Source organism: Pithys albifrons, chromosome 17 (genome assembly GCF_047495875.1).
Source record: "Pithys albifrons albifrons isolate INPA30051 chromosome 17, PitAlb_v1, whole genome shotgun sequence".
NCBI classification, from domain to species: domain Eukaryota; kingdom Metazoa; phylum Chordata; class Aves; order Passeriformes; family Thamnophilidae; genus Pithys; species Pithys albifrons.
Genome location: NC_092474.1, coordinates 12,029,140 through 12,046,004, shown reverse-complemented (window position 1 = coordinate 12,046,004; position 16,865 = coordinate 12,029,140). Strand labels below are relative to the sequence as shown.

Genomic DNA, 16,865 nt, shown 5'->3' with positions numbered 1-16,865 from the left:
TTGAAACTGGAGTGGGGTGAAAGCTCGTACTCCCATGGGAGGAGAGTGGGGATTTTAAACCCCCTGGGCCGCAGCAAGCCCGGGGGGATTGGAGGTGGCCAAGACACGGGGGAGGCTCTGTCGCCCCCACCTCGTATCCCACACCCTCCAGAGTCATTTGTGTGATGAGTTGGCCGGTCCTCAGCCCCTCGGGTTCCTTGTTCCCTGTGTCCTGCCAGACAGCCCTAAAATACGCTGTTTACCTTTTCCAAAAGATGCATTCAATAATACCGCCTCCCCCTTCCCCTCCCTCTCCACCCCCCCACCCCCCCCCCTCAAATCCTATCATCCCTTGCGGGCTGCGATAATAAATAAAACTCTTTATTTCTCCCTCTCCCAAAGTTAAAGGGCCTTGTTCCCTCCCCGGGCAGCTGGAAGTGAGTTGCGGGATTGCCGGGCAGCCCTACCCTAGCGCTGCGCTCGCTCCCCATCGCGTAGCTATATAAATATATATATATTTTATTAAACGTCAGCATTGACTTATGCGTCTCTTATCTCTGCTCTCTCCCCGATGTGTGCCTGCAGTGGGGGATTCAGCGAAGGAAGCTCGTAACATGGCGGATAGCGAGGAAGGCTTCGGGCTCCCCACCACGCCGGCGGACTCGGAGGCCAAGGAGCTCCAGGCTGAAGCCAAGCAGGACACCCAGCTGGGGGCCACCAGCAAGTCGCCCACCTCACCCCAAGCGGCCTTCACCCAACAGGTAAGGAGTCACACTCCTCTTCCTCAACCCCCTCACTATTTAATTTTGGTATTATTTTTCCTTTTTCTCTGCGTTTTTTTTCCCCCAGTTGGGTGGCTGAGTTATTTTAGGCCCCACGGGAGCGAAAAGCCTCACCTGATGGTGGGCCTCATCTTGCCTGGGTGTTATTTGGGGTCGTGCTCAAGCTCTAAACCTGCAGGGAAGTCCGTGCATGAATATTGGGGTGCGTGGAGGTTCACGCAGGGAAAAGCTCCGAAAATAACAGGGAGAGGAACCCGCTCATTCAGCGGTGGACACACCCCCAGAAGTGTCCACGCGTGGGTGTACAAACCCACATATGGACAGATACAGTGTGTTATCTTTGCTGTGGCCGTGCATATTTGTGTAAGATATAAATATATATATATTTAATACATATATGCACCCCTTGTCTGCCCAGGCAGACACACGCACAGGCAGACACAGCCCACACCCAGGCAATGGGCGCTGAGGGCAGGCGGTGGGTATCACGCGTGGGCACCCCTGTAGCGACCCAAGGGACAGAAACACCTCGGGGTGCCCCTTATCTCCTCCACCAGCCCTCACCCCCTCAGGTCCTGCGTGTTGCCTGGACACGCGTGGACTTCCACGCGGGACCCTCCAGCTGCAGTTCCCGGAGGACCTCTACGCTCCCGGGGAGAGCAGGATGAGGGGGCAGCGGGCCAGGCTATCCCTTGGTTTCTCCTTCCCCGCCCGGGCCGGGCCGTGCTGGGAGCTCCGGGTGCTCGGAGCCGTCCCTCGGCTCTCGGCCCCGCCGACTCGGGGCAGCCTTGGGAGTGAGCGGGTGGGGGCGGAGAAAGGCGGGGAAAGGGACTCTTCCACCAAGATCCCCTCGCTTTCGGCGGCCGTGGAGCCCCTCCGGAGAGCCCCGTTTCTCCCTGGCAGGTAACCCTCCGGTAAAGCTTCCCGGCCGCTGTGGGTGCCACCCGTGGGGTGCGGGCAGGAGGCTCGGCTGGGTCAGGGTGGGCATGAGGACTGATACCGGCGCCTCGAGGCCACCGTGTGCTTTTGGAAATCAACCCTCGAAGCGTTTGACGGGGCCCTTTGGCTCCGATTTTAGCGGGGGTAATATGTGTGCGGCTTGGGGAGGGGTGCCCACTGAGACTCCCATGCCGCCGTGGAGGGATGTGTTGTCTCTGCGGTGGCATCTGCCCCAACCGGGGGACTCACAGCTTTTGGATGGTGTGGGCTGGAAGGAAGACGGAAAATAAGGGGGTGAAGGGAGCAGAGTAACACCCCAGAGTAACGCCGCTCTCGCCTGCAGAGCGCAGCCGGCGGGTGTAAATCACTCGTGGGAGGGTGTAAATCTCCTCTGGCTGACTCTGGGAGCAGCTGGGCCGAAGCGCTGGGGGATTTCTCTGGGAAGATGCGGTTGGAGCCGGCTCCGGGGGCTCCCTCCCATCTCCTCGCCGGCACAGGCGCGCCGAGGCCCGCAGGATCCTGCTCCAGGCCCGCCCTAAGCAGCATCACGGTGCTCCGGCCTGAAATCCCCCTCTCCCCGGCTTTGCGGCAGGATTTTCCCGGGAATGCCCCAAGCTCCAGCCCTCACAGTCCGACCTATTTCCTCCGAGCTTCCCGCCGGGGCTCTCCCCGCACCGCTCGGGGCTGACGCTCTGTGCCTCCCCATCCGCAGGGCATGGAGGGGATCAAGGTGTTTTTGCACGAACGGGAGCTGTGGCTGAAGTTCCACGAGGTGGGGACGGAGATGATCATAACAAAGGCCGGGAGGTAAGAGAAGAGGGGGTGTCCGGCTTCCCCTTCGTGTTCGCGAGGGGAAGTTGCAGCCGCGTGGATAGGGATGTGTGTCCACCTTCCTGCCATTGGGACAGTCACATCTCTCGTGTCCAAGACCGCCTCTCATGTATTTGCCACGGCCGGGAGCACCCTCAGAGCCCTGCCCGGCCATGGAGAGCCCTCTCTGCCTTAATATATGCAGGAGAAATTGTTTCTTCTGGCTTCTTTCTTAACCAGAACAGTTGGATCGTTAATCCCAATTTCAGGCCTTTGGAAACTTTCCAGGAGAACGCGAGTTGCAACCACTTGGCCAAAAGCAAACCTTGTTTAGAGCAGCTCGGTGGGCTATTATTATTATTAGGGGGGTTTAATTATTATTATTGTTATTAGCAAAACAGGTCGTTCTGCATATTTTAAATGTTTCATACTGTTTTGCAGAGCTTCTTATTTATTTTGCTGACACTGAGGTGAATATGCCCAGTACACCCACGCACCCCATTTAAAAGTATATGCGGTCTTTAGCTACTGTTTATATAGCGATAACAAAGCTGTTTAGATGCAGAGATAGATGAGTCCACAAATAAATAGCATGTGGATCTATTTCTATATGAGTGTTTATCTGTGTGGGTGTGTAGAAAAATATACAGCCCTGCAAATATGACTTTATTGGGATTATAATCGATTCCATGACCGGTTTAGTAAACCTGATCCGCAGATATTTATATATGTATGAGCATATGTTGGAGGGGATTTAACATTATCCTTAATATTAATTTGTTGGAGGATTGTTAAATTGGAGAGTGGCCAGTGAGACTCAGTAAAAGAGTCTCTCCACTCCCACTGGCAAACCGGGGGTAGCCCGAGGGAGGCTTTTTCGTTATAATTTTAAATTCTAATACTAGGAGAAAGGGGGGAAAAAACCTCTCTACGCACAGGAATAGTAGTAGTTTTAGTTTGTAAGGGCAGAACTAACTATGTAGAGTCAAAATTTCAGTTTGCTCTGTCATCTGGTATTTGTTGTGGTCTTCCAAAATTTGCCTGAAGAGGGAGGGGGAAAAATACGGAGCTGGTTGGATGAAGTTTTAGCGAATAGATCTGTCTCAGGGCTCACATTCCCCTTCACTAGCCCCTGCTGGAAAAATCGGTTTTAAAGAAGGGATTTGTGGCCAAGGTGATGCAGTATGAAGAGGAGCTAGAGGGGGATAAGGCCGGTGCCGGGACCTCTCTAAAAAAAAACAGTTCCCTGGGAAAAAAAAAAAAAAACCTCTCGTAGGGAGACAGAAACCACCTTGCAGAAATTTCAAACAAATATCGCCGTGGACAGATATCTCATCTGGACAGCAATAAAATAGACATTTACAGTGCAGGGGCTCGGGAGGAGATACGGGATAGGTTTCATTATTTATATAATTCTCCATGTTTATCGTTGGAGAAATCCACGGTATTGCTGATCAGGTGTTTTCGATGGAGTTACAGATCAGTCTTCAGGTGGAATTTGGTTTCTTCTCCATTAAAACCTTAAAGTTCAACCCCCGTTTTTTTTTTGTCAGTGGCGATCCACCCCCTTTCAGCTTTTTACAACCGAATTAAAGCCTTGCTCAGGTGCCTCACGGCAGCGATAAGATCCCGAACCTCGGAGAAGAAGGCAGTATTTTTAGAGGTGTGGGATTTTTTTTTTGTTTATGCGTGTCTTAAGTCCAGGGATACATTTTCATCTGCTTTATTTTTAAATATTTGGAAAGCTCAAACTAAAATAACAGCAGTGTTTTAAGTCTCTGCCTCGCAGTAATGGAAAATATTTCGAAAAGCCCCTGACTTGTGTGTATCCGAGAGTTTCCAAGGATTTGTCAGGTGTGTTTGCTGGTGCCTCGGGAGGTGCTCACGGCCGCACAGAGATTTGCTCCTCCACCTCAGTGCGTGGAGGGTTTTTTCCTCCTTATCTGCCCACAGAACCGTTGATAGACAGAGAGGTGGTTAATATATACGAATTTAATTGTATACTTTTCTATTTACTTAATATAACGGATTTCTAGAAATATATACAATTATAGAAATATATTAAAAACATACATTTTTGTAGAAATATCTAAATTTTAACTTTTTTAATAAACTTTTTTTGGCAAATTTCCCCCCCCGTTCCAGCGGCTTATGGACAGAGAGAAGTAACTTGCTTCCAAAAGTTCTCACGGTCAGATTTGTTCAAAGAATGGAGAGTTGAAGCCTTAGTGAAACAAATAATTAGTAAAAATACGAATAGACACACGAGTAGGTGAATAAATAAATTCCGCTAGTGTCGAAATTCTCATTCTGCCTTGAAAAATCACCGAGTTTGCCTCGGTCGGGACCCGGAGCGGGACCCATAGGCACCTAAAGATGTTCTGCACCCCGAGCGAAGGGTGCACCCCTCCGCCACTCGCGCCTTTCGCGAAGGTCCCTCTGAGAAGGTGGCGTTGCCCTTTGGTTAAATGACCCCTCGCTATGTCTCCTCCTCGCAAACACACCCCGAAAACACCTTGGTAAACTTGCTCTTCTCTGCTTTTATACTTTTTTTTTTTTAAACAGGCGTATGTTCCCCAGTTACAAAGTGAAGGTCACTGGACTTAATCCAAAAACGAAGTACATCCTGTTGATGGATATTGTACCAGCGGATGACCACAGATACAAATTTGCAGATAATAAATGGTATGCAAGCGTGGGGGAAAGGGGAGGGAGTAGATCTCCGTGTCGGGCTCTCTGAGCTGCCTGTTTGGGAGATATCCTTCAATCACCGGCTCGTCCTTCTTTTTCCCATGCAGAAGAGAGATGTTTGGCTGCAGGAGCCTCACCTGAGCATAACAGGATGCTCCCACGGTTCTTGAGAGAGCAGTGCATCAAAAAAAAAAAAAAAAAAAAAGAGAAAAGTGTGCCGCAATTAGCGAACGATAACTAATCCTGTTTGGCGATGAGATTATTTGCTATTGTAAAGCCGATAGTTTAATTGTATTAAGGAACGGAAAATTAAGAATTGACACTTTGCTCCTGGCTTGAGTGCCGGTAATTAGAGAAAGGAGGGAAGGATGGGGTTAAAAGGAGAAGCAGGGAGAGCCATCTCTGACGGGAAGGGTGCCAGAGAGCTCAGTAATTCCCCGAGCGGTGTTTGAAATGCCTTTTCTCCCCAAGCACGGCAGTGACTGTCCGTAACCGCACACCTGAGTGGGAGGGATCCCACCGAGGGGATGAATGGGGAAAGCAGGAGCCCACAGGAGGGACCCCAGGAGGGGATGGTTGGGGAGCAGGAGCCCTCGGGCCGCTCCCACGTGCCCGGAGCTTAGTCCTGTGTCCCCACGCAGGTCGGTAACGGGGAAGGCAGAGCCGGCCATGCCCGGAAGGCTGTACGTGCATCCCGACTCGCCGGCTACTGGTGCCCACTGGATGAGGCAGCTGGTTTCCTTCCAGAAGCTCAAACTCACCAACAACCACCTCGATCCCTTCGGACATGTAAGTATCAGGAGTAGGAGAAGGACTCTCGGGGTCCCAGGCGCGCTCAGTCTTTCTCCCACGGCGTGTCCAGAACCCATGTGTGTACCCCCTACCCGTGTCAGCGCCACCAAGGGCGCGGCAGTGTCACCCACCCCCAAATCCCTATGGTGGTGGGGTGTTATTTTCTTTCCTGAGTGTGATGAACCCCAATGAGGGCCCCCAAAAATAGAAGTATAAGTCTTGAAAACGGGTTATTTCACCACACTGTGTGGGAATTGATTACAGACCCCAGGGGCTGGAGTTCGCGAGTGGGTGAACTCGCCAGGCTTAATTGAGTATTTGGCTACCTGATCTTAATCGCATGGGGAGTCTCCGATCATTAAAAGTCTGTTCGTTGCCTCCGGGAATTTGTCTAACAGGTAAAATCAATCAGGCATAATTATTGGAGGGAACATAGGACCTAAAACCACGTGGATACCTCGATAAAAAAAAAAAAGAGAACAGTAATTAAAGACCATAACAAAAATTGAAGGCCCACTAGAACTTCTTGGACATAAAAAGACCTTTGCGAGACTCGTGGGGCCGTGAAAACTTGTGCGAATTCTGCAGCCAGGAACAGCCCTCCTTCGAAGGTCTCCAAAGATGCGAGTTCCTCTGAGCAAATATATATGTGCATGTATGAATAATATGTATATATATCTATAAAAAGAAATATATATATATAATTGAGCGGGTATGCGAATCCAGATCCTACCATCTCTTTCCAAGAGCGTATTTTTCTCCAGTCTCGTTTCAACACTTCAGTTTCATTTTTTCCAAGTTTTTTTTCTCCTTTGCTATTTAACGATAAATGTTGTGCTATTAAATTCTTGCCCACGTGTTGGCTACGAAGTGAGCAGGGGGGCTGGGGAGAGCAGCCAGCCGAGCCTCCGGCCCACCCCAGTGCTGAGCATCCTTTTACAAGTGCTCCTTTGCACCTTCAGTTGGGGAGTTGATTTCCCTTTTCTTTTTATAATTTTGATTTTATTTTACTTTTACCTTGGACTTGCGGCAAAGCGGTTTGTAAAAGGTGCTTTTCAGGCATCAGGATCTTCCCCACACCACCAGCTCCGGGAAGAGGGAGGGGAGCAGCTCAGCCAGGGGGACTCATCCCACCCCCCGAGGTGCCTTTGGGGGACAGTCCTGGAGAAGGGGGGGGATCCGGCCCGGGGAGACGGGGCCAGGCATCCCCGCTGGGAACAGGCGGCTGTGGGGAAAAAGTCCCTCTAAACAAACCGAAGACGCTGAGGGGACAATAAGGAACTTCAGAGGAGGAGCTGCGCCAGGAGCCTCTCAATTAGAGTAGCTGTAATGAAATTAAAAACCATTAGATCGTTCACCGTTGATGTCTACGACTTTCCTGGATGTCAAAGCAATTTGCTTAAACCCCCGGGACGGGGGAGGCGGCGGCGGGACGCTCTGCGTCTCGCTGTCGCCAGGGTCCGGCAGTCATTATCGTGACCGAGCGGCCCCCCGTCGCCGCTCTTCCCCCTCCTCGATCCCCCCATTTTCCCCCGAGATTAACCCGGTACCGAGCAGGGACCGCTTTTTATCTTAAACATAGAGCGTCATCCCCCCGCCACCCTCCTCTTCCTCCCATCGTCTGCGGGTGGCTAACGGGGGGAGATGTGTCCCTAAATCCCTCCAGCCCTCCTCTTCCCTTGCTCTTTCTTGACTCTTTGGTCCCCTGGGGTGTGTGGGGGTTGTGATGTCCGGGCCGTCGTGGTGGTGAGCTGGGAGGTTTGGGGGACTGTGAAGGGCCTGGAAAGACGAACCCCCCCCATTCCTCTAGCAACATGTTTAGGATGCCCGTATGTGTTGGGGGAGCAGTTCCGGACCCCTCGGAGGTGTGGGGGGAAAAAACAGAGCAGCACAGAGCTGGGGTGGGGGGTACTGGGTAAGGAGTCACCTTTCACAGCATCACCCGGCCCTGACGGGCTGCTTGAGTGAGGGGTTTTCTGCAGAGATATGTCCCCCTACCCCAGCACGTAAATCAGGCCTTTCGGGGGAGTTCTGAAGCGGGTGAAGATTTTTTGGGAAGAGGATCCCACTTCTCCACTTCTTCCCCTCCCCGGTCAGTGGGGATTGCACCGACCTGTACCCCCACCATTCTCACGGGGTGTTCGGTCCTTCTCCCCTTGCCCAGATCATCCTGAACTCCATGCACAAGTACCAGCCCCGGCTTCACATCGTGAAAGCGGACGAGAACAACGGCTTCGGCTCCAAGAACACCGCCTTCTGCACCCACGTCTTCCCGGAGACCGCCTTCATCGCCGTCACCTCCTACCAAAACCACAAGGTGAGGGGCTGGGCCGGCCCCCGCCCCGGCAAACCGCGTCCTGCTCCTTCCCTCTTCCTGCTGCTCTTCCTGAGGGCTTTGGTTTCCTTTCCTACCCTCTTCTCATTTCACCCCTTCTTCTTTCCCCTTTTCCCTTTCTCCCTCTACTTTTTCTTTCCTCGTTTCTCCTTCTTCTTTCGCCCTTCTCCTGTTTCTTCACCCCTGGTTCTTTTTCTTCCCCCTTTCCTTCTCTTTCCCTTTTCCCTTCTTTTCTTTGTCCTTCTCCCCTCCGTTCTCCTTTTTTCCCCCTCCTTCTCCTTTCTCTTTCCCCCTTTTCCTCTCTTCACACACCCATCCCATTCCCTCTGTTATTCCTGGCCCCACAAAGCATCTAAGGACGGGGCTCAGGGCGAGCCGAGGGAGAATTAGCTCAACAGGATGGTTTGCTCAGATGGAGACGACCAACCGAGGAAGTTGGCTTTATCTTCCCCCCTCCCCATGGGTCAAAGGCTCCTAATCTGGAGGAGAGAGCCCGGCGCTCCCCTTCGCGGCCGGGGGCTGATAACCCGGCTGGGCGCGGGCGGCACTGCGGGGAGGGCGCGGGGGGCTGCGGGCTCGGCAGCCGGGAGGCCCGGGAAGGAAAGGGAGGCTCTGAGCCTGAGATCAGCTCCCCGTCTGCCCAGGCAAACAAAACGCAAAAATAATGGAAGAGGTTTGTCTTCCGGTGGAACAGAAAGGGGTTGGATGGAATAAGTGTTTTCTTGGGGTGCTGCAGCTGCTCCGCTGGGGGAAAATCCATTCCCCCTTCTCCTTCCCTGCTGGGCTTTGGGCTTCCCCACCCAGCAAGGAAGGAGGAGGAGGAGGAAGGCTCAGAGATGGGGTAGTTCTCTACAGATGTATCAGGGATGTTTTTCACCAACTGCCCCTTGCCACCACCTGCAGACCCTCTCTAGGGCAGATCCCCATGAAAAGTCAATTTTCCTTCATCAAGTAAAGCAAATTCCTTGGTTAATCACATAGAAAGTGCTTACTACAAGATTTTACTTGTGTTTATGGGCAGGTAGGACAGCTCCTTTGTACTAGATAGAGTGAAATACTTGTTTTGCAGGTGGAGAAAAGTCATTTAGCATCCCCACAAAAAATCCTGGATGTTTCCTGGTGAAGTTCAGTAGGAAGCACCTAAACCTGTGTGAAACAATAGTGTTTCCTCTGCCCATCAGTTGGCACGTGAGATGCAGAGAGTGGAGCTGGGCTGGAGAAGAAAGAGTGTTTCACTGGAACTAGGGAGAAAAGAAAATACTTCCCTGCCCTTTAAAATAGGAGTTGTTGGCACAGCCAGGACAAGCAAACTGAATCCAAATTGAGTCCTTGCCAAATTATGCCTTAAATTATAACTCCGCTGTGGATGCTATAAAATCAAGTTTAACTTCTGCTTGATGGATTCAGAGACAGAATATAATATTAATAGAACTGGGAGTTAATAAAACAGGACACACTGCCTGTTTTAAAGGCATTTCTCGATGAGAGCACAGACCCAATTTTGACTGCTTTCCTTTGAAGAAAAATGGGACTGTTTTATAGGAAAAGAAATTATCATGCAAATAAAGCAAAAGCAAAGCAGAAACATGTAAGTACAGTAGTTTGGGAAAACTGCCATATTAGGAGGAGCAGGAATATTTGATTGTAAATCAACAACATCTGTTTGATAAGAAATGACATCTGCGTATCTGTCTCTGTCAAAACATAGGCACTGACAAAGGCAGGAATCCCTACAGACACACACACTCACATCCCAGCAGACACATGCACCCACACACAGACACCAAGACATATTTTACACACCCCCTACACATTTTACATACCCTTACATCCCTCTTCCCCCTCGGCACACACATTCCTCCTCTTGCTGCGCTGAATCATTGGGGGAACAAAGAAAGAGTAGTGGTTGTAGCCCCAAGATAAAGACCCAACTGAGAAAGATAGAGCCACAAAAATAAACCAAGGAATGATCTACCCTAAATGGCATCTCCCTCCAGGGAAGGGAATAAAATTTGGAGCTTGCCCCAGTGCAGATGGAGGATGATATGAGAATGATATTGGGGCTGTTGGATGCTGGCTGTGCTCAAGGAGTAACATCCTCCAGCTGAGCTGGGTGGCAAGAGGGGTCTTTTCCACTGGCAGAAACCCGAGCTCAGCTTTCACAGCTGAGATGTTGCTTGGCAAACCATATTTTCAAGCTGCATTTTCATGACTGCATTTCTTGCTGCCATAAATTATTGTAGTCCCACCAGTCTGTGGCTGCAGCATTGAGGTACCCAGGGAGGGTCTGCCTGCCCATCCCCACGTCTTGCTCTCAATACACTACCTATTTTTTCCTATTTTCAGCCATTTCTCTCTCACTTTCCACCCATCACCTGTAGTTTATCCTTTGTAAAACTTTCCCATCCACACAATCATGTAGTTTGTAGATTCCAACATATTTTACACTTAATTTTTATATGCCCATGTATTTCTCACTCATATATATACACAAATTCACACATGCATGTGTTTTAGGTTTCAAGAACTATGTTATAGCTGAATTATATTACAGTATTCATTGTGTGACTCGCCCACAAATGTATTTGAGTCTATGCTTTCACAGCTTATAGAAATACTTGCCTGATTCCAGATCAGTCAACTTATTTCAATAGCACAGCTGCAATCCCTATGTAGGCCTTGTGCTTATTTCCCCTGATATTTTAGACAGCCTGAAAAGATATTTAAGCACCCTGGGATCTCCCTCTCCCCAGCCCTACTCCCCAAAAAGAGGCTTAAGCCATGAAGGAAGTTTTGGTAAAGTTTTCAGTGCTGTTGTCAGCAGCTTGGTTGACCACCTCCCCCATCTCTGCAACCCTGAAAAATACCCCAGAAATATCGAGGTGTTAAAATAGGTCACATGCACATTTCATTTCCTTGCCATTTACACAATGGGTGCTTGCAATCAGGTTGATTCCCAAATATTAACTTCCCCTGCAGTTAAGTACCATTTTGCTGTAGCTTAAATCTTTGTGTTACTGGCTTGTATTTATTAGGTACTAGCTCTCTGCTTAGGACCAGGAAATGAACCCTAATAGACAGAAATAATTAAGGTTCTGCCCTCATGAGGGTTCTTTCAAAAGCAAGAATTCGCAACAATTATTCTCATTAATTTTTACAACCTACTTTCCCCGTTAGTTGGACTTGGGCTTTATATTGGTCTTCCCCCTCTGGATATCCGGTTTTATGCTGATTTTTTTTTCTTCCTTGAGTTATTTAACATTCTTGGTAGCCCAAATTATTTTAAGGAAATTTTAGCCCCAGCTGGGATGCTACAGGCACCCAGAAATGCTACGTGCAGCAGAGTAAAGCAGAGGACCAGGGAAGGGCATGGATGAAGACTAATGGATACACTCCCAGACAGCTGGTGGGCTTTCTGAATACATAGGTTCATCCTACCCCTAGAAAGACCCTGTGCTAAAATCATGTTGATAAGTTGACCAAGTCAACTGGTGCTTCATCCTGATGAATTCTGAAGAGCTGCCTGTGCAGCAAATCCTCTGATCACATGGCCTCTTCTTGTTCTGTGGAGACATCTTGTAAGGTTGTGTAGGTGTAGCTGCTGCAAGAGGTGGGCAGGTCCTTTGGCTTGGGATGTTTTCTTCTCAGAACTCCGTTCTCCTTGCCTCTGGTTGCAGGTGGCCACCTCCATCACTTCAGCAGAGGCCACCATTGTGGTGGCCAGGTTGGCATCCCATGGAGTTCCTCTGTGCAGAGACTGGACTGGGTCCAGTCCCTAAAGCTCTCCCTGCCCAGCCTGTGGTCCTTGGCCCTGTGTCTTCCCACTTCCATGGGTAGAAAGGACAGCCTCCTCCTTACTCAGGACTCTTGTCTGAAGGGACATTTCCCTAGAGAGAGACAGGGTTCCCTGGGGTGAAGTGAGGTGAGACCATGTATCTTCTCTTCATTGCTAGAGCTGGTGGCTTCTGTGCAGCCCTTAGTCACTCTAGGATGGCACTGAGCTTTTGAGGCTCCTCACATCTCTGCTCTCAAATACTTAGTCCCATTCCAGGCCTTGGTAGGAGAGTGCTTCTTTCAAGAACTCTTGTGTCCTTCACACCCTATGTCTGAATCAATCTTGTCTCCCTCTGCCCCTCTGTCCTTAGTCTTGTTCCTGCCTCCCTGCCAGCCCTGGGACCCTTTTGTTCCTCAAGCCAGCCCTTCTCAAGCTCAGAAAAGACACTTTCTCTCCAGTGTCACTCTTGCTTGCCAACCCAACTCCTTCCCCCAGAACACTGTGCGAGGTCCTTCTCTTCTCATCCTCTGTTCTTGTCTCCCAGTTCAGCCAACAGCCTCCTCAATGAGCCCCTCTGTCTCACACCAGTACTTCTGACCAGCCACTGCCTCAGTCCCTCCCATTTCCTTCACTGGCTTCTGGGTTCTTCATCTTATCCCCCTCACCAGCAACTCCCTCTCCTCCTGGCCTTTACCTTGAGTTCCAAGTCCCAGCTGCCCATCCAGCTCCTGTTTGGCCCAGCCAGATGTCCATAGTCTCAGCAGGTCTTCATCTGTTCCTTTCCTTCTCACTTCTCTGGTTTGGCTTCCTCATCCTCACTGACTTGGTTTCCACCTGGGCTACATGAAAGTGCAAAAGAAAAAGGCTCTGTGCTTTCCAGCCCAAAGCTCATCCTCCCATGGCTCTCACCACTGAGAGCTGCAGTGGTGGCAGAGGTTGTCCTGGCTCCTCTCTGTCACTTTAAGCAGGACCGTGATCATCTGCAGGGCAAGGACAGCACATATCCCAACAGGATGGGGAGGTCCATGTGTGTTCTGCTCAAGGGTGACCACCTCGACCTCATCATCACTAAATGGGGTGACCTGAAGGGTGATTTTTTACACCAATTAAGAATTTTAAGTTCTTCAGGTGAGGCAGTTGTTGACAAAAATACAGCTCAGAAACTGAGGATCCTCATCCCTTGTAGAGCATGACGTTCCTTTTCTAGAATGCCCAACCTTAGGACAATTTTGAAAGAGCCCAAAGAGGTCAGGGTGGTGTTTTTCCCCTTAGCTGTAGTGCTAAAAATAATGTTGATAGTAAAACAAGTGAATAAAATGAAGCCCAGGGCACAGACCTGGTGTGGAACACATCATCCTTAACAAAGTTTTAACTTTGTTCTTACTTCTGAAGTGAGAAGCAATTGTGAAAAATCCTCTTATGGCAAGTTCTTGACAAAAAAAAATAATACTAAGTGGTAGTTTTGATCCTGCCCATAATGATATTCATGAGCCTTTAGGCACAAATGTCCATATAAATATATATCTGTATGGTTTTGTTTTTGTTTTTAATCTAAGTGTGTTTCTTTGATCTAATTAGATGCAAAGCTAAATTTTATTATGCTAAAGATGGCATTGGAAATAGGGAAATAGGGAAAGTGTTTTGTGGTCAGTTAGCTCATAGAAAGAAGAGAAGTGGAGCAGTGCTGAGATTTCATTGGGAACTGTTGCTTTCCATTGAAGTGAAGATGAATCCATAGGTCAGACAAGACCTGAAAAGTGTAAATCTGGGAGTCTCAATCTTGGAAAATTCTTATCTCAAAGAGTCTGTGGCAGCTTCAGGAATCAGTGGTCAGAGTGAACTTTGCCATCAGTTTCTCTCAGTAGCAAATATGTAAACAAAGCCCTACAGTTTTATGGAATCTGTTATGTAATTTAGCCCTGAGCACTCTTTCTTAATGACCTTACAAGATGTATTTTTTTTTTATTTTTCATGATGTAATTGTCATTTACTTTCTGACAGTTTTTCTTGCCCCCTCCATGAGTTACAGTCAATTAAACTGAATTTTGCTATGGCAAAATTGATCCAGAAGAAGGTTATTTCCACACATGCGTTTGCTTTTCCACCTCTGAAGCAGTTTGTAAGTCAGACAAAAACTGGCCAATCAAAATATCTTCCATGAGTTGTTTTTTAAAGCAGAGATTCATTAACTTTTTCTCTGTGCTCTACTTTGTTGTGTACAGTTTTGTTAAATCTGGCTTGGACTCTCCTGGATTCATGCTGGGGTTGATGCCATGAGTTATAATCTAGAGAAACTGTTCTGAGAACTCCAATCCATCTGAAGTACACCAAAGATCTGAGAATTAATTCAAAACCTTCTGTAGTCCCTGGTTTGTAGATGCCTTCAATCCAGCAGATCCCTAATTTTAAGGAGGCTGAAAGCCAAGATTTCAGTTGGGGTTTTCTACCACAACATGTACGTTAACACCTCTGTTTGTAAGTGTGTTCCTCATGTGGGTTTGGAGCCTTCTGTACCCATAAAGCAACACATTTGCAAGATCAAGGTCCCCTTTGGTATTTTGTCTGATATTTCATGGGTGATTAAAAGCTTGATTAATCAAGCAGGGCATTCATCTGAGGCCCTTAAATTCGGGACTAGGGCACTGATGGCTCTTTCTCCAGTGAAGGGAGAGCACTGGGGACCTGTGAAGGCAATGCTACCCACCTCAGAGCCCCAGTGCCCTCTGGCAGTCCCCATCTCTCTCCACTGATTCCAGCAGGAACGCTGGGAGACGAGGTTCCTGGTGCAGGCGCCTTGGTTAAAATGCCTTCGGTTAGGTTGGGATGAATCCGCCCCTTTGTACATTTGTGTGCTGGTGCCAATACTGTAAATCCTCGCTCAGTGAAGGACTTCACTTATGCAAGCAAATATTGCCATTGGGGTCAGCAAGGGAGGACAACCTGTACATTTACTGGGCTTCAAGAACATTTAAAATATTGAATAATGCCTATTATTCATTATAGAAGAGTCGCCACCTCGCCAGTGGAAACCGATAGGCCGTTTCTTTTGCAAAATACGCAGCTGGTTGTGTAATTATTCAGGGCTCCTAATTACAAAATGGGCCTCTGTTTTATTGCTAGAGAATGACTCAAAAGGCAAATTGACCCGAATAGATTGTTTGTTTGCCCTTCTCTTTGAAATCTTAAATGCGTGACAAAAAAAAAAGCGCAAGGGCCTGTTTATGTGATAAATGTGGTCCTGATTTAAGGGGAGTGCCTGTGGGGACAAGCATAGGGGTGATAGAGCCTTTGAGAGAGATTTGGGGCTGAATTAGGCAAAAATGGCAAACAAACAAACGATCTTTGGAAAAAAATATGCTGAAAGACCAGAAAATAACAAAATAATCTGGTTGTGCAGATACCTGGCGAGGTTTACTATTGACAGTAGCTGAGCCAGATTTTCCTCTTTGAATTTTGGCAGAGAGGTGGGTTCATTTTTTTTGTGCTTGAGTTGGTGAACACGAACCTCTCTCTGTTCTCCAGCCATCAATCTCGAGCTCTTTCCTTCCCGTTGGCCAACCTTCAATAGGAAGGAAGGACGGCGTTTCCATAGAACGCAATGAGTGCTTGAAGCTCCTCCAGTGGCAAACACAGCATTGTCTCTCCTCCTGGGAAAGTGGCTCTCCTCACTCCTGGCTGAGGGCTTAGACTGCCAGGTAGTGATGGAGAAAGAGAAGAAGGGGAACTGTTGCCTCTTCTGCCATACCACACCTGATCCAGGCTCAGTCCTGCTGGGCAAAGGCACCACAGCATTTGCATCAAATTTGGGATGCAGAGTGAGTTTTTACAAGATCCACAGGGAATTTCAGGGTGTTGCTGGTCCATAATTAATGTTTGCTTAGATGATAACCCCTAGCTTGAGAAATCCTGCTCACCTAAGCCTTCGGAAGTATGTGAAGGAGGGGATTGCACCTCTTTGAGAGACACAGCTCCTTTGTGTAAGGGTATGTCCTGTACAGCAGCTGCTTTAAATGTTTAGCTTAGATGTTGTAAGGGGACCAAAGTTGAGTCTGAGAGGGATTCATCCTGGCAAACTTTAGAAGCTGAAGGTAGCCAATTAAGTGAGCAAACACCCCTCAATTTCTTCTGGAATTAATGGGGGGAGAAATAATCTTCCAGGGCTGGTCAGAGGTGAAGTTGCCCTCCAAGTACTTTTGGTAGTTACTCCACGCAGTGCTTATAGGTGTGGGGCTGCCTGGGGCAGGATCTCAGATGCAGAGCACCTGGAGTACATTTAGCTGGTCTGAAATACAGAAAGAGTGAGCTTCAGTGGTCTGAGTGAGAGGATGTAGGGTCTGAGAGCTGAAGTTTTGGTCATGGCTGAAAAAATGATGTTAGTGGGATTTGTTCAGACAATATGACTTCCATTCCTGGTCCTCTGGTCAGTGCAGCGCTTTCTGTCCTGGCAACAAAAAGTAAGTAAGAACTCTAAGAAAGCAGATTTCCTCCAGAGAGAAATTTTTGTGTGTGCACAGTCCCACGTGTTAGTTATGGGACAAGCCTGAGAGAAGTGAGAGGCTGTTGACAGGAGATATTTTTCCAGTGGAGCAATCTAGAGGAAGGCCCATCTGGAGTGGTCAATGCCTGAGCTGAAGGATGACTGGAGTTCCTGAAAGCTGAGTTTTCCCTCGCATCCCTACCGGCTTGAGTTTAATAAACAATACCCCGTCTCCCAGGCCATGCCTTGGACTTGCAATGAACCCGTTGCATTTCCTCCCTTTCA

General features: G+C 48.7%; 1 protein-coding gene across 1 annotated transcript in view; it reads left to right on the top strand.

The window, feature by feature from the left end:
• The window catches only part of TBX5 (T-box transcription factor 5), a 38,435-nt gene that overhangs the window by 1,857 nt on the left and 19,713 nt on the right, over nucleotides 1–16,865 (top strand). Inside the window, exons 2-6 of the mRNA XM_071572116.1 lie at nucleotides 565–740; nucleotides 2,413–2,507; nucleotides 5,076–5,195; nucleotides 5,843–5,990; nucleotides 8,158–8,310. Of these exons, the coding sequence (XP_071428217.1) occupies nucleotides 565–740; nucleotides 2,413–2,507; nucleotides 5,076–5,195; nucleotides 5,843–5,990; nucleotides 8,158–8,310 (692 nt within the window). The remainder of the gene's footprint in view (nucleotides 1–564; nucleotides 741–2,412; nucleotides 2,508–5,075; nucleotides 5,196–5,842; nucleotides 5,991–8,157; nucleotides 8,311–16,865) is intronic.